Source organism: Myxocyprinus asiaticus, chromosome 28, assembly GCF_019703515.2.
Source record: "Myxocyprinus asiaticus isolate MX2 ecotype Aquarium Trade chromosome 28, UBuf_Myxa_2, whole genome shotgun sequence".
NCBI classification, from domain to species: Eukaryota; Metazoa; Chordata; class Actinopteri; order Cypriniformes; family Catostomidae; genus Myxocyprinus; species Myxocyprinus asiaticus.
Window position 1 is genome coordinate 3,845,902 of NC_059371.1, and position 26,076 is coordinate 3,871,977.

At 38.6% G+C, this 26,076-nt stretch overlaps 1 protein-coding gene and 1 long non-coding RNA gene across 3 annotated transcripts in view; one reads left to right on the forward strand and one right to left on the reverse strand.

Annotated features, from left to right (window-relative positions):
* The window catches only part of LOC127418969 (uncharacterized), a 983,530-nt gene that overhangs the window by 489,316 nt on the left and 468,138 nt on the right, over window positions 1-26,076 (reverse strand). The window lies entirely within an intron of this gene.
* Window positions 19,104-26,076, forward strand: part of plcg1 (phospholipase C, gamma 1) — a 63,950-nt gene continuing 56,977 nt past the window's right edge. For both annotated transcript variants that reach the window (XM_051659746.1, XM_051659747.1), the window contains exons 1-2: window positions 19,104-19,334; window positions 19,933-20,208. In XM_051659746.1, the coding sequence (XP_051515706.1) occupies window positions 19,998-20,208 (211 nt within the window). In that variant the 5' untranslated portion in view covers window positions 19,104-19,334; window positions 19,933-19,997. The remainder of the gene's footprint in view (window positions 19,335-19,932; window positions 20,209-26,076) is intronic.

The window sequence follows — 26,076 nt, forward strand, 5'->3', positions numbered from 1 at the left end:
TTTGCATTTTTGAGAAAATCAAGATTATGTGTGGTTAGTAATTTTTAAGTCACTGAAATAAGGCCATGAAACACATAATAGATTTTGTAGACTCCAGTTTTCGCTCACAAAATTAACTTTTGTGGGACACTTTTTGTGTTAGAAAGGCCGTAGCGGATCACGCTCTTCTTCTGAGGTAAATTCACAGCGTGTCTTCTTCCAAAAACGATAATGAGCTCAAACAAGAAAGACTGTACCTCTCGTTGGTTTCATACGGATTACACAATCAGAGAATATTTGTTTTCAATTTAAATTGACATAGCCCTCAAACTCAAACAGGAGCAATTCAAATATTGAATTTTGGGGGCATTTCCGACACTGCACGACGCTATTTTGAGCCAACGCCTGATTAGCTTGCTTGTTGTTAAGCTTAATGGAAGGCTATTGCCTAACTTCTGCTGGCTCTATGGAGATTTTTTTATAGTGGTTTAATTTCACAGCAGTGACAAACAATGTCGAAGTTTAGGGCAAACATTATCCTTACCTGGCTGTCACAAATGAAGGCTGGTCAGGTAGACTTCGATGTTGTGTGGAGGCTGTGACAAAGAATGTCAAAGAGGGGGAGGGGCAGGGGCTTGTGTGGTCTCGCAGAATTACAACTTAAATGCAGATGTCGGGCACACATTTAATTGAGAATTGATGCCAAGGGCCAAATTTAAATGAAAACTAAAATATAAATAAAAAAATAAGAAATGACTTGCAAAAAGGACACTTACCTATTGAAAGAGGGTGGGTGCTTGAGCACCACTTGGGGTCTATCTGTGCATGTGTCTGCCTGCCTGAGTTTCGTCGACAGTCGAAGGCGGCACGAAATTTGACGGAGGCGGCCGCATCATAATTCTCTATGTAGGAAAAACCCTGCTATTCCTTTAAGATTAGTCAACATGAAGAACACACCAACATGCAGAGTTATAAGTGAGCTGGTGCAAAAAACCTACATCTGTACGATCGTTCGTGCAAAGACATTTTCCAAGTATATGTCATGTGATTTTTGTTTTGTTTAATTAGTCCACAAAGGAATACTCAAATACTCTTAAGTGCCCATTAACTCGAGCGTCATCTGCAGCTGAAAGCCATTCACACATCTGCCCAAATTAAGACATGCCTATAATCATCATTCTTTTGTCTGTATTATTCTGCCTATTAACACTCTTTTATACAACACTTTTGTGATGGGGGAGTGGCCGAGCGACGTCTGTGGAGAGTGAGGCCGAGAGAGTGAGTACGGTAAGGATTGAAAGCTGTGGGAAATCACCTCTAACAGCTGTTTTGTGTTTGCAGTGAGATCGGAGAGGGATTTAAAGGGTAATCCAGACCACTGGAGGGGAGAGAGAGAAAGACATACGAGCCTGATTGTGCGTGTGATCAGCAGTGCTGAAAAGCAGTTAGTGTTTGGGTACTGAAAAGTATCAAAAATAAAGAATTACAAGAAATGTTCACCTGGCCCCCGCTTCCTCCTTGAGAGATTACAAGAACCTTGTCACAACCCCTCTTTGCAGCAGTATCAGTTTCATCGTAAATTACAATAACAGTGTAATCTGTAAGCACACATTATGGCCACGAATAGCGTTAGCACATAAGTGCCATGAATGCAGAATGTCAACATGACAAATTACACATTATCTACTGCATTTTTATTACTTTAAATCATCATCAAGTAGTTAAAACATCTTTTTTTTTTTTTTTTTTTTTTTTACAGGTTTTACAGGTAGTCTTGAGCATGTCCTCATATTTAAATGCTCTTCTAAACACCTAAATGACAGCGGTGTGGCCGGTTCTGAATGTTTGCGTACTTTGTCGTTGCTCAGCTGTTTTGATGACTTTTTGTCTTTCTGAGTGAAGAACGAACAAGCACTTTTCCATGAGTATTCTGGGGCCTTAAGTGTCCAAAATAATAGGGAGATTGGCATCCTCTCAATGCAATGGGACTATAAGGAGGATGGGTAGTGAAGATGGGGTAAGGTCCACGTATAATGGGGCAGGATCCGACAGCCGCACACACTGCTCTCCTTTTGTCCCGGGCACGAGGGCTGGCAGGATTTTCATAGCGGCTCATGGCGTGTGACGCATGTCGGCCACGATGCTTACTGTCCTCCCCGGTGACTTATCTAAACCCGGAACGGGTCCGGTGACACGTCTAATTTGCACTGGATCCCTACCCACTCCATTCCCAGACCTGCAAGGTCGCAAGAGTTCATGTGATTTTGTTACCTATATGAACATTTTTATTTAATAATATTTATAAAAACTAATATAATTATTTTGTAACTTGCATTTTTACTAAAACATGCAGGTCACACGTACAAATTGTTGTACAATTTGCATTGTCAACATTTGCAACACACAAATGAACAGACAACATTTTCAACCCCACCTCATGAAAGAGCTTATATGTATTAGTTAAAATCTAAATATTATCGCCAAAATCCAAATATTATCATCAATAACAATACTGGATAAAAACATAACATTTCAGCCGAACTTCTCCAGGCAGTTTGATAGAAAGACCTTGCAATGGTGAGATTGGGGCAAGGACCACTTGTTCAATATAGTACCAGGGAGGGGCTCTCTCATGTGGAAAAGTCCAATGGGCCAGGTGTCTAAGACTAAAATTATAGTAATGAAAGAAAATTTTGGACAGGCCTAAACCTCCTTTGTCAATTGGTCTATGTAACTTACTGAAATGGAACCGAGGTTGTTTACCATTTCAAATAAAGGACTTAGATATTCTATCAAATTGTTTAAACTAAGAAAGAGGAACTTCTAAAGGGAGAGACTGTTGTAGATAAATGAACATGGAGATACAATTCATTTTTATAACATTGACCTTCCCAGCCATAGAAAAATGAAGTGAAGCCCACCTATCCATATCACACGAGAACATTTTCATTAATGGGTTAAAATTAATTCAAACTAAATCTCTCAAATGTGCTGGAAATAAAATGCCTAAATACTTAATACCTTGCTAGGGCCATTGAAAGGTGCCAGGTTGGAAAGCCATGGCAGGGCAATATGCTGTCAGAGCAAGAGCTTCCGATTTAGACCAATTCACTCTGTATTCTGAAAATTTGGAGAAAGAATAAATAATTTTATGTAGGCTAGGCATAGATCTACTAGGGTCGGAGAGAAATAATAATATATCATCTGCGTAAAGTAGAAGTTTCTGCACCACACCTCCTGCTACAACACCAGGAAAACCATCCTCTTTTCTTATTGCGACTGATAATGGTTCCAGGGCACGACAGAACAATAAAGGGGAAAGAGGACAGCCTTTCCAGGCTCCCCTACCAAGAGAAAAAAATCTGAAATTAATCCATTAGTTTGCCCTGCGCTAACGTTTGTTTATAAAGTAAATTAATCCACACAATAAAAGTGTTCCCAAACCTGTAAATTTCCAAAATTTTAAAAAGATAGTCCCATTCTACCCTATCAAATGCCTTCTTGGCGTCAAGTGAGATGGCAACAATCGGGGTCTGATCATTCGCAACTGACCACATAATATTTATAAAACGTCTAATGTTACGATTAAATTCCACATGATCTATATTTATAATAGATGTAATTACTCTGCTTAATCGATTAGCCAGAATTTTAGACAATATTTTTACATCTAACTGGATCAGGGAAATTGGACTATAACTTTTACGTTAATTTGGGTCTTTTTCTTTTTTAAGAATCAAACTGATCAGGGCTTGCGTCATGGTTGGCGGTAGTTCACCTTTCTTTAATGACTCTGTGTAAACTTCTAACATACTGTAAGTGGAGCCAATTCTGTGACATAAGATCTAAACAATTCTGCAGCAGAACCATCTGGCCCCAGTGCCTTACCTGTTGTCAAGGCTTTAATTACATCAACAAGCTCCTCCAAAGTAATATCTGAGTCCAGAGAGTCTTTTGATCACTCTTCAATTTAGGAAGTTGTATTGGCTCTTCAAAGTTGTTAATATCCTTATCGGTAGATGTATACGTGGAGCTATAAAGATCGAAACAGAACTATTTAAAGGCTTTATATATATACAGTACTGTGCAATAGATTTAGGCATTTGGGAAAAATGTTCCATAGTGAGGATGTCTTCAAAAAAAATGCCATAAATAGTTTTCATTTATCAATTAACATCATTCAAAATCCAGTAAACATAAAAAAAGCTAAATCAATATCAGGTGTGACAACCTTTGCCTTCAAAACAGCACCAATTCTCCTAGGTACACCTGGATACAGTTTTTCTTGGTTGGAAGAAAGGATGTTCCAAGCTTCTTGGAGAATTTGCCACAGTTCTTCTATCTATTTTGGCTGTCTCAATTGCTTCTGTCTCTTCTTGTAATCCCAGACTGACTCAATATTCAATATTCACAAAAATTGTGAAATTTTTGCATTGATTTTGAAAATATGACTGATCATGCAAAAAATCTTTTATTTAAGGATAGTGATCATATGAAGCCATTTATTATCACATAGTTGTTTGGCTCCTTTTTAAATCATAATGGTAACAGAAATCACCCAAATGCCCTGATCAAAAGTTTACATACCCTTGAATTGTTTAGCCTTGTTACAGACACACAAGGTGACACACACAGGTTTAAATGGCAATCAAAGGTTAATTTCCCACACCTGTGGCTTTTTAAATTGTAATTAGTGTCTGTGTATAAATAGTCAATGAGTTTGTTAGTTCTCATGTGGATGCACTGAGCAGGCTAGATACTGAGCAATGGGGAGCAGAAAAGAACTGTCAAAAGACCTGCGTAACAAGGTGATGGAACTTTATAAAGATGGAAAAGGATATAAAAAGATATCCAAAGCCTTGAAAATGCCAGTCAGTACTGTTCAATCACTTGTTAAGAAGTGGAAAATTCGGGGATCTCTTGAAACCAAGCCAAGGTCAGGTAGACCAAGAAAGATTTCAGCCACAACTACCAGAAGAATTGTTCGGGATACAAAGAAAAACCCACAGGTAACCTGAAGAGAAATACAGGCTGCTCTAGAAAAAGACAGTGTGGTTGTTTCAAGGAGCACAATACGACGATACCTGAACAAAAATGAGCTGCATGGTCGAGTTGCCAGAAAGAAGCCTTTACTGCGCCAATGCCACAAAAAAGCCCGGTTACATTATGCCTCACAACTTCTGGCACACTGTAATTTGGAGTGACGAGACAAAAATAGAGCTTTATGGTCACAACCATAAGCGCTATGTTTGGAGATGGGTCAATAAGTATTGTGTGGGAATTTGGGACTCAGGCAGGAAAAATTATCTTATATTGATTTACAGAATTGAGAGTGGTTTTGTACAAACAACAAAATTAATCTGTCTCATTTTCTCTTTCCCTTGGCAGTATAGATAACCTTGGCGAAATGAATAACATAGACAGAATAAACCACGTGGTCAGCATAGACAAAATGGTCAGCATAGACAACGGTAGCAGCCTCTTATCCTAAAGAAAAACATACATAAACAAATATAACATTTGTATGCATGACATACCACATAAGGCTGCTTCAATTTAACCAAAAAAATATCAATCAGAAAGAAACGTGCACTAACACTTTACATTTCTCTGTTCTAATTAATACATTTTGAGCACTGCACACATTTTGTTATTTAAGCACTCACAGTAGTGAATAAACACGCTAGTGCCACTTTGAAAATTAATTAAACAAGTTACACTTACTGTTCATCATCACACTGGCACATGTACACACTGACACACAGCATTTGATGAACCTCTCTCTCTCTCTGTGTGTGTGTTCAGTAGAAAACAAAATACAAAAACTTCCTTTAACATTTCGAAAAACATGAAGTTACAGGAATATTATTACTTCATTCATTTCAGGAAATACACTTTGTAATGAACACAAGCACTTTTAAAACAAATAGAAGTATATAAAACTCACTCTGATGCTTCACAGCCGCTCGGAAATACACACAGAGGTTTTTTCTCCCCTCTTGATCAAACAAGAAAAACACACTTAAACACCCAAATCCACATGTAATTGTGCACAAAATGCTTTCAGCGTCACTTAAATATTGATATTTAATCAACACTTATGCTCTTTGAGAAATAATGATGAGATTTGCTCTCACACGAGGAGAAACGTCTCAACTGAAATCGGCGTCAATCGGCGAGACCCACAGCCATCCGTGTCACAAACACACTGCGAAACAGTTTATATGTCACTCTAAGTAAATATTTCTCACTATTTTATTGTTTTATCAACTTTTAATGTATTAATTTCTCACCGCATAAGCACCACCTGGACCGTGTTGTAAATTGTGCTGCTCGCATGTAAACTCTCGCGGCACTCCTGGGCAGAACGGTAACTCACATTCCTGTTTCTTAAAGGGTCAGCGTAACATTTTATCACTAGATGAGAAGGACATCTGTGCACACCGTATGGACAATACACTTAATTAAGGGCTTTAATAACCAGTTTCACAATTGAAATATTGTCTTATTTTTCACCTGGTTACACTCTCCCCTGCTAATAGTCAACGTCCTCGGTGACTACCAACACTAATCATCTAGCCCCCTTGAAGCTTCCCTGAAGTATAAAGGACCATACCAGCTAACACCTGGGAAAGCATGTCAGGACTAAAGGACACTTCATTGCAAGCCGACCTTGGCAATCTGGGTTACTATGCACTCCTGCATTGACCTCTGAGTTTTACGTGGCACAGGACAAGGCATTTCTGACTTAGCACCCCCCCTTCCTCGGAGTAGGAATAGGCCTCACCGCCGGACTTTCAGCAGGTAATGGACACTTTCTGTTTCTGGCTCGACAGTTACTGGTTTCACTATCAGAGCAACATCAAGTACCTCCTGACTCTCTGGCTCTGAAAAAACACTATTCCCACCCAATTCCTCTTCCTGATGATCGGAACAATCTTCAAATTCAGGCATTGGCTGTTCGGGATCCTCAGAGGCTGGGGTTATGGTCTGCTTCTTCCTGGAACATTGAACTTCCTCCACCAGAACACATTCTGCCTCCAGTGAGGGCATTTCAGACTCATGAACTGAAATCAGTACCTTTTTCATACTGGGTTTTCGACTCCTTGGCATGGGTACTGGAACTGGATTATTGCAGGATCAGAGGTTAGATCTGTGAACCCTTTTTATTGGGCCTCCTTCAACAGGCTCTACAGCATACGTGGACCCTTGAACCTCTACCACTCTGTAAACTATGGATGACCAAGCATCCTGAATCTTGTTTCTTCCCGGTGGTCGATGTCGCAGGTACACATGCTGTCCAATCTCTACAGCTGGGCAATAATCTCTCTGTTTTTGTTGCCTTACTCTCTCTGCAGCCTTCCTTTCAGCATATTCCTTTGCTCGGACATGTGCATCTTGGAGTCGTTCCTTGTGTACCTTTAGCCAGTCCGGCTGGTCATCTGTCACAGGTTCCTGGCCTAACATAGCATCAATCGGCAGATATACGGCTGGGATCCAAACAACAGATAGTATGGTGAGTACATATGGGATGAGTGTGGTGTCACATTATATGCATACACAAGCTCAGATAAGTATTCCAGCCATCTGCGCTTCTTCTCAGGTAGGAGAGACTTTAAGAGGTCATGAAGAGTTCTGTTGAACCTCTCACATTGCGGATTCTCCTGGGGGTGGTGCGGTGTCGTGCAAGTGTTCTTAACTCCATACAACTTGTAGAGCTCAGCGATAACAGCGCTTTCAAATTTCTGGTCAGAGTGCAAGCATTGTGGCACCCCGTATTTCAGGAACCATTCTCTTAAGAGGACCTTGGCCGTGGTCTCAGCCATCTGGTCTCGGGTAGGAAATACTTGACTGAACTTTGTGAACACATCAGTCACTACTAGAACATTTTCACATCCATCCGTGGCTGGCTCCAGTGTAGTGAAATCTACTGCCACAACTTCCAGTGGTCGGGACGCTAAGAACGTCGTCCAGGGTGCTCTAATCTTGGGCTGCGGCATCTTTGTTAGCACATATCCATCACATTTTTCACCCACTCTTCCGCATCCTTGTACATGCCTGCCCAAAAACATCTCTGCTTCAACAGGCCTAAGGTTCTCTCTATACCGTGATGCCCCATTTGATTGTGAACCTTCTTTTGGACTTGCTCAGTCAGACAGGCTGGTAACAACAACTGGTGACATTACAGACATCATCAATTACACAGTATAAGAGACCTACCTTTTATCTGATCTTTTGCCACTGTTTCAACAGGGACTGCACAGGTTTGGGCAAGCTTAATCCCTCTTTGTGAGTAGGTTTTCTTTGTTGACTCCAGAACTGTCTGAACACCCTGAGTGTTGGATCAGACTCCTGAAACTGAATAAGTTCGGCTTTTGAATATCCTGGCAAAGTGGGGGTATTCTCACACCCAACATCCTCTTCTCTTGCTAAGGATGCTTGTAACTGACTGACTTTACTGCATTCAACTCCTGCTGCCAACAAGTCTAGTCCCGGAGCTGTCCCTGCCCCAAGCAAGTTACATATCACCACACAGCCATCATACTCTGTGTCTTCACTTTCAGGCTCTGGCTCATCTGGTCCTGGCCTCCTGGAAAGAGCATCAGCTGCATTGTTGCATCATCCCAGGCGGTACCTGACCTCAAAGTCAAAAATGGTGAGCTGAGCAGCCCACCGTTGTTCAGTGGCACCTAATTTGGCAGTTGTGAGGTGGCAGAGGGGGTTATTATCAGTAATGATGGTGCACTTGGACCATAGCAGATAACTCAGAAACTTTTCTGTAACCACCAACTTAAGTGCTAGCAGCTCCAGCTTCATGCTGCTATAGTTCCGATCATTTTTCTCAGCCCCCCTTAACCTCCTACTCGCATAGGCTATCACTGTCTTTCTACCTCGTTGATGCTGGTACAACACTGTACCCAACCCGAGGCTGCTCGCATCCATTTCTATCAAAAATGGAAGGGTGAAATCAGAGTACCCCAAAGTTGCCGCATTAGTAAGTTTGTCTTTGAGAAGTTCGAAGGCCATTTGACACTGGGGAGTCTACGAACTTTTATAGACCTGAGCTACCTTGTAGGGACTTTTCTCTGTAAGGCACACGTTTACTATATCGTGCAGTGGCCCAGCTATCTGGGAGAAACCCTCGATGAATCTCCTGTAATAGCTACAGAACCCTAAGAATGATCTAAGTTCCTTAGGAGTACTTGGGACTGGCCACTCCTGAACTGCACTTATTTTGTCGGGGTCAGTACGCACCCCCTCCGCTGAAACTTGATGGCCCAGGAACCTGACTTCTGGCTGCAGAAAATGACACTTCTCTATTTTCACTTTCAGCCCAGTTTCCCTCTGCCTTTTTAACACTGTTTCAAGTCTCACTAGATGATCTTGAAAGGTGGACGAGTACACCAGCAAGTCATCCAAGTAGATCTGAAATACCAAGTCGTTCATGATAGCCTGAATGAGGTGCTGAAACATTGTGGGTGCATTGCATAACCCGAAGGGCATCTGCCGGTATTCATACAGCCCAAATGGCATAAGAAAAGCCGTCTTGTGTCTATCTTTCTCATGGACTGCCACTTGATGGTATCCGCTAGTAAGGTCTATGGTCGAGAAGATTTGTGCTCCGCCCAATGCATCCAGGCTCTCATCTATACGTGGCAATGGGAAAGCATCACGTCTAGTCTTAGAATTCAGTCTCGTATAATCCACGCACAGCCTCAGACTTCCATCAGCCTTGTGCACCAACACAACTGATGAAGCATATGAACTCGAGCATATGACACCCTTTCTGAGTAGTTCAGAGATATGCTCTCTAACCTCTTCAAACTGCATTGGTGGAATGCTGCGGTATGGCTGAGAGATAGGATTATCATCTGTCAATGGGATCTCGTGTCTCACTCGATCTGTGTACCCCAGGTCTTCATCACGGACTGCAAACACATCGGCATATTTCATGAGTAGTACATCTAGCTTCGCTTGCTGTTATGGTGAATCCCCTATACGCAGTCTACTTAACAGATTCTCCAGGTCAGTATCAGACCCTGGTTTAACCTTCTGATAGATCGTCACCTCTTCATGATCAGCAGAGATACGCTGAAATCTCACTTCGCAGGGGTGACTCTCAACACACCGACAGTGGTTAAGCATTCCAAGATGCACTTTAGAGGGCAGCCAAACATCCTCCTGAGAAAAGTTTACCACTTGCACTGGAAACACTTGACTACTGGATGACACCACAGTAGGGATGGGAATCAACCCACCTGGCAATGGCATGCTCCCGTGCTCTAGTACCAACCAAGCAACGGTGTCAATAGTTCTCTTGTTTACTCTGGCATAGACTGTGGCTACAGAAGATGCTGGTACATGTGTTTTGTGCGTGCCACTTACTCTGGTGGTTGCCATTGTCTCAACCAGTTCAACTCCCTGTACACGATGAAAGGCTTCCCTCCATACAGAGTCCAGCTTTCCTCCTAGAGTGGTGTCAAACTCAGTAAGTGCAAGCTGTCTGCATCTTTGAGCGATATTCATGCCTTTTATGCCCAGGGGAGTTGAGTCTGACTCTGCAGCCCCCCCATCACGAACTATCAGGGACCCACACTCAGGTATAGTTAGCCCCAGCACCTGAATATCTAGTTCAACATATCCCAGGTATGGCAAGGGTAGCTTGCTGGCTGCAGTTATCTTTAGCCATGCAGTGGAGATCTTTATCTTCCCCATGGAGGTTTTCTCTAAAGAAGCTTTCTGCTAGGGTACCCACATTACTTCCTGTGTCCAGAAGACATCTAACTGGAACACCTCCAGTACTCACGGGCTACCTATTGAGCCTTCTGACTTTCCTCGCATTGCTCGGTTCACTGCAATGGAGGGACCCCGTTTCTCTGTACTGCAGAGCTTGTGGTGGCAACAGAATGGTCTTTAGAATTACGTGGCCCGGTGCACTGTCTGGCTACATGCCCCACCCCCTCTCACATTAAACATATAGGTTGGCCGTCATCTGTATACTTGGGTTTGAACTTAGACTTTCCACTCTGACTACCATTTGAACCAGCATTCTGTACAGTGAGTTCAAAAACTGCATTACAGTTCTCCCATAGCTTTACCCTGCTGAGTGATTAGTTTTACTACCTCTTGCAGAACCCCTATTACGTCACTTTGTGCACTGTTACCAGTGTTTGAATATTCAGATATTCCCCCGACACTGTACTCACAATATTTCTATTTCTGGCCACATTAACACCATTTGGGTCTGTCCTCCACCACCCACATCATAGTCTCTTAACGAACATCAAAGAGAGTGGACTGTGTCTTCTCTCTGACAAGCTTGCGCAAATCTCTTCGCAGGGTGGCGTCTCTAACCCCTTCAATGAACTGATCTCTAAGCATGAGCTGTGGGTCAGACACAACATTAGTGGATTGTTGGAGAGCAGAGTTGAGCAACTGAAAGAGAGCATGGGAATATTCACGAAAATCTTCCCCCTCTAACTGTCGGCGTGCATAAAAAGCATGCAACATCTGTGGTGTGGTACGTTTCTCCCTAAAGGCTCCCTTCAGATATGAAAACAACTTGAGGTTGTTTTGTCTCTCCTCCCATACACAGTTTAACCTCATATAATGCTGAACCCCTTAACTGAGAAAGAATGAAGTCTACTTGATCGTAAGTGTTTTAACCCCTCACCCTGATTACACGTTCAACTTAGTCTATAAACTCATCTACAGTTTGACCATCTTTACCCGGCTCACCACTGAATGGTACAATTTGACGTTCTCTTGGGATATACACATAAGATCTGGTAGCGGCATTGCTCATGTTAGCAAGAGTTGACATTACTTGATCATGTCTTTGACCTAGCTCATAAATTTGTCTCTGCAGCTGGGCAACAGGATTACCCCCATCACCATGGTCCACAGCACCCACACTGTTCATGTACCGGCTGACATTCAAACCTACTATGGCGGACTACAGGACTGTGTTTGAGCTGCTCAAGATTTTGAGTTTATTGTCGCTTCTCCAGCAAAGTAACTGTAGTAATAAAGCAACCTCATCGTCCGTCCAGACAAAATTGCTCGATGCTTTCGCCATCTTCATTGTTTGTATTCACCACTCTGTGGAAGAATGCTTATGTGCACAGGTGCGTAGTGTTTCTTTACAAAGTAAAGAAAAAACATCGCCAACTACTGGCCTGGCATGCATAATACAGCGGTTTTAGTCGTTTTATCGCGGATCCGTGTGAACGGGGATCGTTTTGACAACATTGTCGTCTGTACGTGAAACATTTCAAAAACGCAAAGGAAAAACGTTTCTGTTTTTAGTGCATCGATGTCATGTAAACGTTTACTAAAAGTGAATCAAAAAGTGATGTACTAAAAGTGAATCTGAGTTCACTCTAATGGTGCTTGTTACTTGATGAATCTTGCTTTTTGTGAGTCCAAAATCTCAGCACTGGCATGGACATAGTTTTAAGGTTGCTTTATGCCCCTTTAAAGTAATGAGGGAAAAACGTGCAGGAGGGAACAATGGGCTCTGGCAATTTTTCCTCTTCTATGTAATGTCCGTGGGTGGGGATGGCGGTTCAGGCCCAAGAAGGGTCTTTGAGTGTGAAGCACACTTCTGCCTCTGCTGTCATCAGCCTACCTCTCGGCTTATTTTTGGAAAGACTCCCCGCTATGACACAATGGCCCGTTCAACACTGTTTCTAAATGGATGCATGTAAGAATATCCCTCTGACCTTTACTGGACCTACGTGTGTGTGTTTGTGGAGGATCTCTCCAGTCTTGATGTCTTGTTTACCACTTTACTATCTACTTCTAAATCTTTTTTGTTTGACCCTTGAGAAGTCAAGGGTGGAGGAGTTGCCTTTACTCCCTCTTCTTATTCGGACACCGTAGACAACCACACACAAAGTGAAAAGGATGCTGCCATATATGCTGCACTGGATGTGTTATGAAGTTATGTTATTGTCATAAAATAAATCTGTATTATTAATTATCAATAAATATGTAATTTGAAGACTATAATCTGCCCTAACCTTTTTACATCGAACAAGTCATTTCAGGCAGATGCAACATTTTCATCTCCATGGGTGTCAAAAATAAATAAATAAATAAATAAGAATAAGAATTTTCACTTAAATATTATCAAAATCTAATTCTATTTGAGTTTTAAAGACATTATTTAAGTTAGGGGAATACAATGCCATGGTACTAAATAGTGGCAGTACCACAGTGTTTTTCAGTAATTACAGTTGTATGAAGTATAGTAATATTTCCAGGTAGTGTATCGGTTAAAGTTGTGAAGCATCTTAAAAAAGCTAGATGCAACGCAACGGATATAACAGAATGCAAAGGTCTCAAGATGCAGTTTTAAAAGTTAACATTCTTTTTACCTTACACAGCATCTAAAATTACAACTCTCCTGCATGAGACATTGGCACAATGATGCCCGTCTTGTTGGTCAAAAAAATGGTTTTGTGTGAATGGCCCCTTGTGCTTTGAGACGCTCATAATAGAGCAAGATGCAACGACCAGAAACCTAAGTCATCGTCAGTGTTTGGGGCCAGTTGCAAAAAACAAGTCAACACAGCAGAAAGAATTTAACATTTCTGGGAGTACAGTGGGGAAAATGGAAATCACACAATCACACTATAAACTATACCAATTTGTAAACACCAATTTAAAATATTGTGTTCCTCACATCTGTGTATATGTGCTCAAGTATATTGGGGGAATCCTGGAGCTTGACGTAAGAGGGAAAACCCACTGTTGTAACCGGAGTGGCAGTTTTAAAACAGAAGAGGGCCTAATACTGAGCCTTGCTGAAAAACCATGTCCGTATTGAAGAAAGACTGCACTTATTTCATATCACACCTTCAATTTGAGTATCTTTGGTTTTATGGTCTCATTTTATCTACAGATGTTTTGATTAATTATATATTTTAATGTAAAAAAAAATAAATAAAGGACATTAAGGTGAAATGTTAAATTTTTTTAATGTTAAAATATATTCTCCTATTCCTATACTAAATGCAGAGACAAATATGAAAATAAGACATTCCTAGGTTAAGGATTAAACTTTTTGGTGTAAACACTATGGCTCTGTGATGCTTTCAAAACATTGCTCTGCTGTTTGTTTGAGCATTCCGACCAGCCAACACTGGCTTAACCAATGGCATGAGTTTGGGACGGGACTACCTGTTTTTATGTCCGATGGCAAAAAGGGGGGATGTTCTGCAAACCTGTTTGTAAATGTCAATATTTTTTCATTTCTACATTTAGTGAAGCTAGAGGTGCAGAAAGTACACACTTCACGTTAATGCGAATGATAAAATGAACTGGGCAGAACTGTGTGTGTTAAGCTGAAATACTGTTATGAAAAATGTTTTCGTTTAGTCTAAGGAACAAATGACACAATGACGAAATGCAACCAAATGTTAATATTTGTCATGTTTTTAGTTTTTTCATTTGTACATTTTAAATTTTGTTTAAAAGGGAAAGTTTTACATTAAATTCTGTCATTTACTCACCCTGTTTTTACAAACTCCTATGACTTTCTTCCGTGGAACACAAAAGTAGATGTTAGGCAGAATGATAGCCTCACATCACGATTTACTGTCATTGCTGTATCTTTTGTGTTTTGAATTTTATGTTTTGGTAAACTATCCCTTTAATGTTTCTATCAGGGACGTACATTTCACTTTCCTATGTGTGTGAAGAAATGTATTAGATCAATAGAATATGTTGCTTTAACGGTGAATTTTTCTTATGATATGTATAGATTGTCCCTCTTTTGCACAATGTTATTTAACTGCTGTGCAAATTGCATTTCAATTGGTATAAAAGCTTCTTGTGAGAAAATCATGAATATGATGCACAGCAGCAATAGTTACATGTGGAAGCTTGTTTATTTCAATTGGTAAATCCGTAACAATTGAAGGATATAAAACGAAAAACTCCATGAAATCAACAGTAAATGGAAAAATGTTTCTGATCTCTTTATAGCTGTATAAATGTATTGGAATTGAAAGTCATTTAATGTATGCTCCCTGTTTAGAGCATAAACGGGAGAAGCTAATGTAAAAATGTGTATGTAACATTTTATCAATCTTTAGCCTAAGTTTACAGATATATTTTATTTTATAATATTGTTGGATATTTAAAATTTAATAAAAATTTTAACCGTCTCTCATTTTCATGCCAGCTTGGACAAAGGCTGCTTTTTATATATTGAATATGTGTTTTATATTTTAAGTGGCTATAAATGATATTGCAGTCCTGTACAGAGCTAATAGACATTGCTTTAAATATTATTTAAGATTAATACATTTAATAACATAAAACATCTGAATTTATCTGGCAGTATAATGTAAGCTTAAGTACTGCTTTTGCATAAGCAACACTTTGCAGTAGTGTTGTGTAAAATATTAGGTCATGTTTAGTGTAATTATTGACAGTTTAATGATAAGATAACCCTTACACTAAACTGGGTTTGTCTTTAGATTGACTTTATGTCAGGTGGTGCTTGTAGACATTGTTTACAGTATCATCACCATTAAAGGCACTACTACTAAAATGACGACAGTTTTATGATTTCAGTGTAAACAGAGGGTTTGAAATGATCTTGTGTGCTGAATGCAGGATATTGAACTGAATAGATATGACACTCATTTGTGGTGTGGTTTGTATTTCTGGTGACAAACACTATTTGAGAAAACACTTTGTGTGTTTATAGGGCCTAGTGTGCAAAAATACCTATGCTACATGCACTTTAAAAAATGGCTTTTTGAATTTACGAAATTTCTCTAAGGAATGGTTGCACAAAATTGATTTCTATTTAACATAATATTATGAATAGTTGTTGTTGTTAAAACGGCTCAATTGCATTGAGTAAAGCCAGCAAATGTAATTGTGTTTATTCTACCTAATGAAAACCGTACATGAGGCTTTGTGTAATCTTTTTAAGGAAAACTCAGTATTCAACTTCAGTGTATAGTCCATCAGTAGTTGAACATGAAGGGTAATTTGATTGTCTAAATAAATTTCTTTCAGATAGTAATAGTGCCGGATTATCTACTTTCTACGCTGATCACATGTTTAGCTGAAGAACATAATATATATTTTTTTTTTCACTTAGTAAGAAGGAACACTAATCTCCATTATGGTGACTTGAAATAAAACACCTTAAACACAAAAAAGCATGAGAAACACTAAACAGAGCAGTAAACAACTTCAGTACAACCCTTACTAGTTAATAACTATTTGATTTAAGCCCCAGGGTCTACATAATTAAATATTCAGAAAGAGCCAATGACCACTCCCCTAAACACTGCTCAGCTGAAACAACTCAAATATTTTAAGTTGATGTTAAATAATTGTCTGTTCAAAACTCAGAGAATACATTTAAAAACAACATGCATGTATTTTTATTGAGTAAAATGAAAAACATAAATAAAATGAATAACAAGAGCTTATTTTGCTAACGTTTAATAAACAATTTACAAAGGGCCAAATTAATTTATTTTATTACAATGTGGTTGATTCTTCAGTTATGAGAACTGTATTGCCTATATCAGTGGTTCTCAACCAGGGGGCTGGGACCCACTAGGGGGCCTCAGCACACTTCCAAGGGGGCCTCAAGTTGACTTAAAATTAATTTAAAATAAGAAATATTAAAATAATTAAAATAATTCAACTTAATTAAAATGCTAAAAAATACTTTAAGATGGATGCCTGCAAATTATAAACAGACTCTTTCTGAAACTTCTAGAATAAAAAATGATCAATGATTAATTATTTTAATCAGACACGTGTAGTTTCGGGCAAGGGGGGGCTTCAAATTTTGTCTTGGACAGTGGGGGTCCTTGGAGTCAAAAAGGTTGAGAACCACTGGCCTATATGATTTTAAAGAAAAAATGTTTTTTTTTTTTTTTTTTTTTTAAATAAAGACAACATTGATCAATATGTTTATGCTAGATTTTATAACATATGAAATAAATGCATAATGCATTTTAAAGACATTTGATTAAAAACAAAATAACTTCCGCTGAAGTGGATCTTTCTTGATATTGATTAGCCAGGCCTACACTAAAGGTTTTAAGGTCATATCCACATCCTTCATGCCTGTTGCTCTGAAGATGCAATGTTAGATGAAGGCAGCAAATGCACCTGTGGTTTTGGTTTATAACCTCTTTCTATGAGGGCATTGTGCAATAGCAGTAGAGCTGTGGCATGTGTACAGCACACTTGCTTCGACTTGGTCTTAGAATTGCAGAAAACTGTGAGAAAACGGCAAAAACAAGGTTACTGATTTTTGAAGGAGTTTCAGTAAGGCTGCAGCTTCTAAGGAATTCGATTAGTTTGATTCAATTTGACCCAGTTCATGATATGATGTCACCTTAAATAGAAAGCAACTAGATTTACTTTTAGAGATGGGTCTCCACTTCATCGGCATTAAAATCTTTTCACACACCTTTGGCACCTACCTAAAGGTGTGAACAGAGGCGAGATTTCCTCGGTAGAAATGATAATCTACTGGCCCAGATCAACAACACAGAATACCACAAAACTAACCATGTTGCAGAACAAAAGAACTGTTATAAGGAAACTGTAAGGAATTTTACCCTTCCAGGAATGGAAACCAATCACCAATCCACGATGATATAATTTGTGTGTAGTTGGTGCCTGTGTGCTGTAGTTAAAGTGAGGTTGATGGTAAATGGTTTGTGTATAGTTATTTTATGTATGTGTTGAAATTAATTTCATAGGAAATGGTGTTGTGTGAGTGTCTAAGTGTATAGTTAACATAAAATTGATTGTTTATTCTTGGGGTATAGATATAGACTTGTAGACATGGATGTATTTTAGGGGGATAAACATTTCAAACATTAGTATAGCAAAATTAGGAAGTGAAACAGGTAAGAAATAATTGTATGAAGGACTGTTGAATTATTGAAAATGAATGGAGGTAGGTCTGCCTTGAAAGATTCATATCTTGGCAATATAAATCCATTTCTCTTTGGAGAAAATTAATGTGATTTATTTTTTTATTTATTTTTTTTTACTTCTGGAACCCTACTGAATTATTTTGGGTGAACTATAGAGCCATCTTGTTTTTTGAAGTATTTTTTCCATTATTTTTTTTTTTTTCCATAGGGATTTCATAAAGTCCTTTATAAAAGGGTTCTAACCAATAGACTTTATTCACTCTAGCACCATCTTTGGCTCTGAGGGGTAGAATTACCATCTCTTCAAATGCACTAACAGTATAAAGCTGTTTAAAGCTCCTAGATCACATCTGATTTTCTTCAGGAGTTCTTTGTATACTGAATGTACTTGGACAGATATTTTATCAATGTTTTGTCTGTAGGACGATCCAAAAACACTTTAAATTACAGTAAAGCCCATTAAAGAGACTGTACATCTATCCCTCACAGCGTCGTTGTCATTCCCATTAAAGATAAAAGATGGATGAATAAGGCCTATGAACCAAACCAACCAGTTCCAAGGTGAATCACACCAGTACAACTTTGATTTGAAGTATTTAAAAATTGAAAAAAAAAAAAAAAAAGGCAAAGGTACAAGACTGTGTATTTGAACAACAATCCCCTGAAGCACTGCGAATGACAGAAACAAATAAAAAATACCTATTGATTTAAAGTTGTTAATTAAAAGTACAGAATCAATATTCTTAAACTATTGGAAAATATTTGGATGTATTTTTTATTTGGGAGCGGATGGTCGCTGCAGAGCTCTTTGGTGCACTTTGCTTTGCCGTGTTTCTCTGATTGGTGGATCTTTCTCTTCAGGATCATGGGTAGTGTAGGCCTTGATCATAAATTCCGATAATATTTATTTATTTATTTGATTCAGTTGAAATAACTCGGACTGATGGCTTCAACCGTATACCTTCGATTAACAGCCTCAGAGCTCACGGTAAGTCTGTCTTTAAAGTTTTATAAGTTATGGTTAACAAACAATACCCCTAGGAAATATGAATGGGATTTTGACTTCAGGAACCAGACTGTTGTGCTCTATTCCTTTAAAAATAGTAGGCAGTGGTAGATACTGTTCCGTATACAGAACACTAGGAGTCCATTCCAAATATTCGGCAGTATTCCGTGCGCTGTGTCTTTAAGAGGCCGTGTGGTCGGTGTGTGCTGTAGGGATCGGCTGATGGGGGAAGGGTTCTCACACAACGACTCATGGCGGAGATCACCACATATTACACTCGGCTTGATCACACCGTCAAACCCGCGTCTCATCATGGACACAAGATGTCACGAGCGCCGCTGAGATTGCGGACACACTGGATGTTGCGTTTCGGCTTTTATTGAGTCTCAGGGAGCCAGCTGCATTCATACACGGTGAGACAATACAAATTATCATCTTTATAAACAAACGCTCAGGTCCGTATTGTAGGTCACATATAGCTCTATCATATCCGATTGATGTCTTAAAACAACATAAGCATATACAGTTCATGATATTAACAATGCAGTAACAGTGATTTTTTGTTTTGTTTTGTTTTGGTTTTTGTTTGCATTGGGTTGGATCTGTATAAAGTGATCCAATGGGTTATATTTAACTGAATAGGATCAGATCAACTCAGTTTAATCTACTTGTAGATATCAGACTTCAGATTTCAGTGTAAAGCTCATGGATTTATGCATGTGATCTGTTAATCATGTATCTGTAATAATAATCCACACACGCTTATGCACTGATTATCATTCACCTATTATTCACCATATGACATTTCTTTAATGAATACAGCAGTCTGTGTCTGTATAACTACAAATCAGGCCAATTTCAATAAGTGCAACTTACAAATGGACACATGTGCATGCATCTTATAGTAGCAGGCCTCTATGTGTGTGTTTTCCTAACTGATGCATATGGTGCATGCACCGCTGCCATGTTATTTTATAAGATGTGTGTTTACATTCTTCCTTATTTTCATAGGTGTCCTCACCAGGCCCTGGAGGCTGTGAATTATTCTTAAAGGAACTGGACAACAAACAGGGGAAATGGCTGCGACTGCCGGCTTCTCCTCCAATGGTCCCTGGACACTGAGCGACACCGAGGTGAATAATCTGTACCGGGATCTCGAGCTGGGCACCGTATTGACTCTCTTTTACTCTAAAAAGTCTCAAAGACCCGAGAGAAGGACGTTTCAAGTCAAACTTGAGACCAGACAGATTATCTGGACCCGAGGAACGGATAAAATCGAGGGGGAAAGTAAGTATGAACGCAAGATTGGTGGATTTTAAATCACTGTTCGGCGTTATGGTTGCTTGGTTTGACATTTGCATGAAGTGTAACCACAGTTTTGGTTCCCACAGCTTCAAAATGGGTCTTTAGCTATTCATCCATACTAAAAAATGTGTCTATAAAATTGAAGTGTGAACATTGATTCAATGTTAAAATACTTTGTCTGATCTTATCTTAATAGGCAGAGTCAACTGTAAGTTTTGTTGGTTGATTTTCCTGGAAAATGTAAACACCGTGGCACTTTAAAAAAACATTGCGCTGTTTGTTGGCACATCCCTACTGGCATAACAAAATTGACTCAACCAATGGCGTGTTTTGGAGGATGGGACTATCTGTTTTCCGACTTATGGGAGTCAGGTTTAGTGTTCGGGAAGCGGATTTACCAACGTAGGATGTCAGGGGAAGACTCATTAATTTTTATGAGGAATGCTCTACCTGATTGGGTAGGGTTAGGATTAGGGGTAGGGTTAGGGCTGGGTTAGTTTATCCAACCAATCAGGTAGTGCTTTCATAATGAATATTACTGATTCATCTGATCAAGGAGGGCTTTCTTCATGAATATAAATGACTATTCCCCTGCCATTCTGTGTTTCGGAAGTTTGCGTTCGGGAATCTTGTTTGAAAACTGTAATTATTTTGCAATTCTGTTTGGTGATGCTAGTGGCTCACAGATTGCACACTTCAGTATGTAATTTCCTTGCCTCTTGCGTCAGCAAACAGAACTGCATATGAATGGTTTACTTATAATTGTCTCTGGACATTAAGCAGAGATATGAGAAAGTATTTTAACACTGACAAAATTACACACTTCAGGTTTAAAGTGGCTGATGTCATTAAAAAAGCTTATTTTGTTTATTCTTCCAAACGTAATGACTGCTCATCAATATGTATTTTACAAACCTGTATAATTTAAAGAACTTAATTTGTGTATTCAACAATTCATTGTTGGTTTTCTTGGTTGAAAATGAAAGGGATTTTTACTGATTCACATTTTGTCTGATTACTATCTAAAGTACTAGGTACTTGGTTTGATTTTCGCAAGTGTAACCAAAATTTTGGTCTCCTCAGCTTTAAAATGTGTCTTTAGCTATTTGTCGCTAGTAAAATTTGTAGCCTGATCTCATGAGAATTCCATGACTGTGGCGACATTTCTGAAAAAATGTAATTACGTGGCTCCTTACACGTATCACGGCAGTTCCGAAATGTGAAATGTCTCCCAAACAGATGAGGTTTTTAAGGTTAATGCTCTTTCCAGTTTTAGTCAACCAAACCGACCTCCCTACCCTAAACCTTAAACCTAAACCTAACTGATAGTGTCAGAAAAACAAATGTGAAATGAAAAACACAATTGCTAAAGTAACCATCATGTTGACTCCCGTGCTCTTCAGGACTCATACCTCGATCTTTTGCATTGCAAGTGCAACGCTCTATCAGTTGAGCTGCCGCGCGGTTTGCTCACAATTGAACAAGCTTGTAAATATAGCTGGTTTTGTAATGCAAACGTTAGAATGTATCGCCTTCAAGTCATGTGCTATAGTAAAAGTGTTTAGATGTCATAAGTTAGGAGGAACAGGGTGAAAAGTACATGTTTATGAATGATCTTGGAAAAAGCCATGTACAAATAATTTGGATGCCATGTAAAAAAATTAAGTTTATTATGTTTATTCTACTAAACAATGACAGCTCAAGTATATGAAAACCACTTCTGACACTGTCACTGATTTCTTTATTCATTCGCGTTTTCCACAATGTTTTCATGGTCGTAAATGACAAGCTCATATTTTGTTATGGTGCTTTAAATTGGTCAAATTTCGTACGATTACTATAAATGCTCGTTTTAAGTCGGAGGTTAGGGTTTGTACATGAACTCATTTAACAGTAGTGTACAGCGCGTCTCGGGTCTGATCGTATCACAGGCACATCTGTGCTGCTGCGCTCCTGCAGCCGGATGCCTTGCACACAGCTGCGCTCTGCTCCGGATGCACCAGCCACACCGTGGTGTCATTGTGTGTCTGAGGCCATATGTGACTTTCAGAGTACATTATTAGTAAGGCTGCTGTACGTGATCTAATAAACAGATGGGATGATGCCATATGACATCATTGAATTTGTTTTTTCATTGATTTTTTTTTTTTGTTGGTTAGGGTGGATTGAAGTAGTAGATATTCATTGCATTGCATATTGTGAGAGATAAGTTCACCTCCATGTTACCTAATGATATAAAGTTTTTATAATCGCAGGAAATTTTTAGCATTTTGTGTGAGAACACGTACCAAGGTTATTTTGTTCATGGGAAATCTGGAAATACCATGTTTTAAAATGTTAAATTTGTGATTTCCAGACCTGGAAAACTGAAGAAAGTATAAAAAGAAGTAATGGAAATTTCTATTGCGAATAGCCTACAAATTTGTCAAGTTATGTGCCACTCTTAAATATTTTATTGGCTAGAAATTGCTTATAATGAGTGCGATCTGTATAAAATCATGAACAGCTAGAAAATGCATGGAAATATATTGGTCAAATGGTTTGGGACGTAGTTTATTGCTGTATTCGCTAATAGAGTGCAATAGTCTGGTTCCCAAAGTCCCATTCATTTTCTCCATAGGTAGATACATTTTTAATGATAACTTTTAAACCTTTAAAGACAGACCAACCGTGAGCTCCGAGGTTGTTAATCGATGGTATATGCCTCTGTTGAAGCCATCAGTCTATGCTATTTCAACTTCATTTTTTAAAAACAAAATTTAAATTATATATTTTTTTTAATTGTTTAACGGAGCAGTTTCTGGTGAAGAACTGCACTACCCATGATCCTGAAGAGAAAGATCCACCAATTAGAGAATCGCAGTGGAAAAGTGCCCCAAAAGAGCTGAAGGACTCAATCGAGATGCTCTCCCTACACTCTCAAACGACTTATATATTTGTGTGTATCTGAATATACGATCTTTCAGGTCTGCATCAAAATGGCGATATGGTCATATGTGATGAGATTTTATATATATATATATATATATATATATATATAAGGCTGTGATTTAAAGATGGATAAACATGGGCTATGTGTGCTTCAGAATCAACAGGTGATGAGCTGTCCTTTTGTGAAAGAAAAGGACACGTAGGTTCAAGCAATTGCGCAATTCCAATCATAAGTAACCATTGCAATATATAAATTTGATTTTATTCAATGCCTTCATCTGCTTGGCTACAGTGGCTGTTTGGATGAAATACTGTTCCTCTAAATAAAATAAAAAAATCCAGTTTCAGAACAAATACATAATATATCAGATATTGTCAATAGCTTGAAACAGGCTGGTTTTTCTTTTTTTTTTTTTTTTTGCGAGTCATGCAAATATAAAAGAATGCATGTTTTGGAATGCTGTTACACTGTACAGATCAGTCAACCATCGGAAACTCTTTCAAAAATAATGGTACGCTGATAATTTAGACAAAGGGACGCTGACGTGCAACTTAAGTATCAAGAAGTTCAAACTTCGAGCACGTCATGCCTGGTTTGGTGTCTATGCTCAAATGATCATATTCAAAAGTTGCATTGTATATCTGATAACTTGTTTCTTGCTCTTTATCAGTACTTGTATTTTAAGACATTGTCTTAAAAATAAGCTTTGTCATGGATTATTCGGTTGGTTGGAGAGCAACTGAAATATCATCAAATGTTTCCTATAACTCCCTACCTAATTCACAATCTGACCTGCCAATAAAACAAAAGTTTGTGCTTGGGTTTCAAGTCAGGCATTGATAAAGTCTGCTGTGGGTTTTGCCCTGTGGCAAAAATTATATTTGGAAAGCTGACTTGAAAAGGGCTGGGAACCAAAAACGTTCTTATATATATATATATATATATATATATGAACCATATGATTTTCATGACTTTTGGTTCCATTATTGGTTCTCGAATGTGCATTCTTCCACCGATGCAGATGCAACACTGTGCTAAAATACTCTTGACAGTGTTTCCTGTAGCACCGTTCAATGATAGCACTGGCTGAATTTACAATGCAAAACTAATAGGGTGTCCAGTGTAGTCTGATTCCTGAACAAATGACTCTTATGAGCTGATTCTTTTGGCTCAGTGGAAAAGATACAGCACGACCAGTGTAGTCTGATTCCAGAATGAAAGACTCAAATGAGCCAGTTCTTTAAAATCTACAGCCCAAAAAAATACAGAATCAATGACTAGTGTAGTCTGATTCCAGATCAAATGACTTGTATGAGCCGATTCTTTTGAAAGCTCTGCATAAGAAAGTCACACAGGCTTGGAACAACATGAGGGTGCATAAATGATGATGGCATTTTAATTTTAGGGTGAACTATTCCTTTAAGGTGTAAGTGTGTGTGTGTCAGTGAAACAGGAAGGTTCTTGGTTGTGCCTTGCAGTCGTGTTTCCTGCTGCCCTGTTTGGAATTGAGGAGCGGTTCTCTTGCACTCAGCCGGTGCTCCAATCTCAATGCCTTTGTCCTGTGTGTGTGTGTGTGTGTGTGTGTTTGTCTTAGTGAGGGGCTTCCTCCTCAGGACTGTTGTGTTTGTACTCTCCAACCCTATAAAAAAGAACAGATGGGCAAATGTGGAGATGAGTAACCTGAACCACTGTGCTCGTATTTCACTGTTATTCAAGTGTGTTGTTCTTGAAGACTCCTATATGATCAATCATAAAATGTATCTTTTAAAGGAATAGTTAACCCATAAATGAAACTCAACTTCATGTCCTTTCAGATTCGAATCACTTACTATTTTTCCATGAAATACAAATAAGAAATTTTGAAAAATGTAACTGGTTGCAATTAGATTGAATTGAGGCTTCAAAAAGCACCACAAAAGTATTATAAAAGTGGTCCTTAAAACTTGTGCACTTTATTCCAAGTCTTCTGAAGCCATATGAGAGCTTTGTGTGAGGAACAGACCCAAATGTATGTCATTATACACTGATGCACTCAAAAAACTGTTTCTTCACACAAACATATTGTATGGCATCAGAAGACTTGGATTCGTACGGACTACTTTGATGACGCTTTTTTGATGTTTTATCAAGTGGAATTTGGGTATTTTCAGAGGCATTTTTAAAATATGTTCATGAGATAATGCATTATAAATTATAAATGTTATGAAAGTTATTATTTTTTTTACAGTTTAGATTACTTGACTTTTTTTTAAATGTCGAAAATTAATAATAAAGTACAAGTTAGAGTGTTCAACCTTTAGATTTTGACATTCTAATGTATTTATTTACTTTTTCTTAATTGTTTATGATTTCACCCTACAAAAGAGAATGTCATAATAATGGTTCTAGTTGAGAACCAAATTGTGAGCATTTAAATCTCTTCGTCTCAAATTATGAAAATTTTTTGAGTTACATTTGATTAAATAAAGCAAAATGTTAGATAAATTAACCACAGCATGAATGCTTCCAAACAGCCAATTTAAGTCTGTTTTTTGGTGGATGTGAGTCTGGTAGATTGAATTCCTCAGTTATATTTTGGAGTTCGTGTGCAGCCATTGTTTCACGTGAATTGAAAGTTCACAATCAGTCCGCAATGGACTTTTTTCAAACTTCCGTGTTTTGGAACATGGAAGTAAACAATTGCAGGGTAAACTTTAGGGTGTAACGATTCACTCGTTTTCTTGAGTTACTAATCCTGCCGATTTATATGCATCGATCTTGAAATATGATTTTTGAATTGAGAATCATTAGTGTTGGTCGATAAACGAATCAAAATGAAAAAATAGAATGAATCACTATTCAACAAAACATTTTTCAGTATTTTAAAATATCTAAATATTTAATTAGTTACATGAAATTTACTGGAGACATGTGCAGCG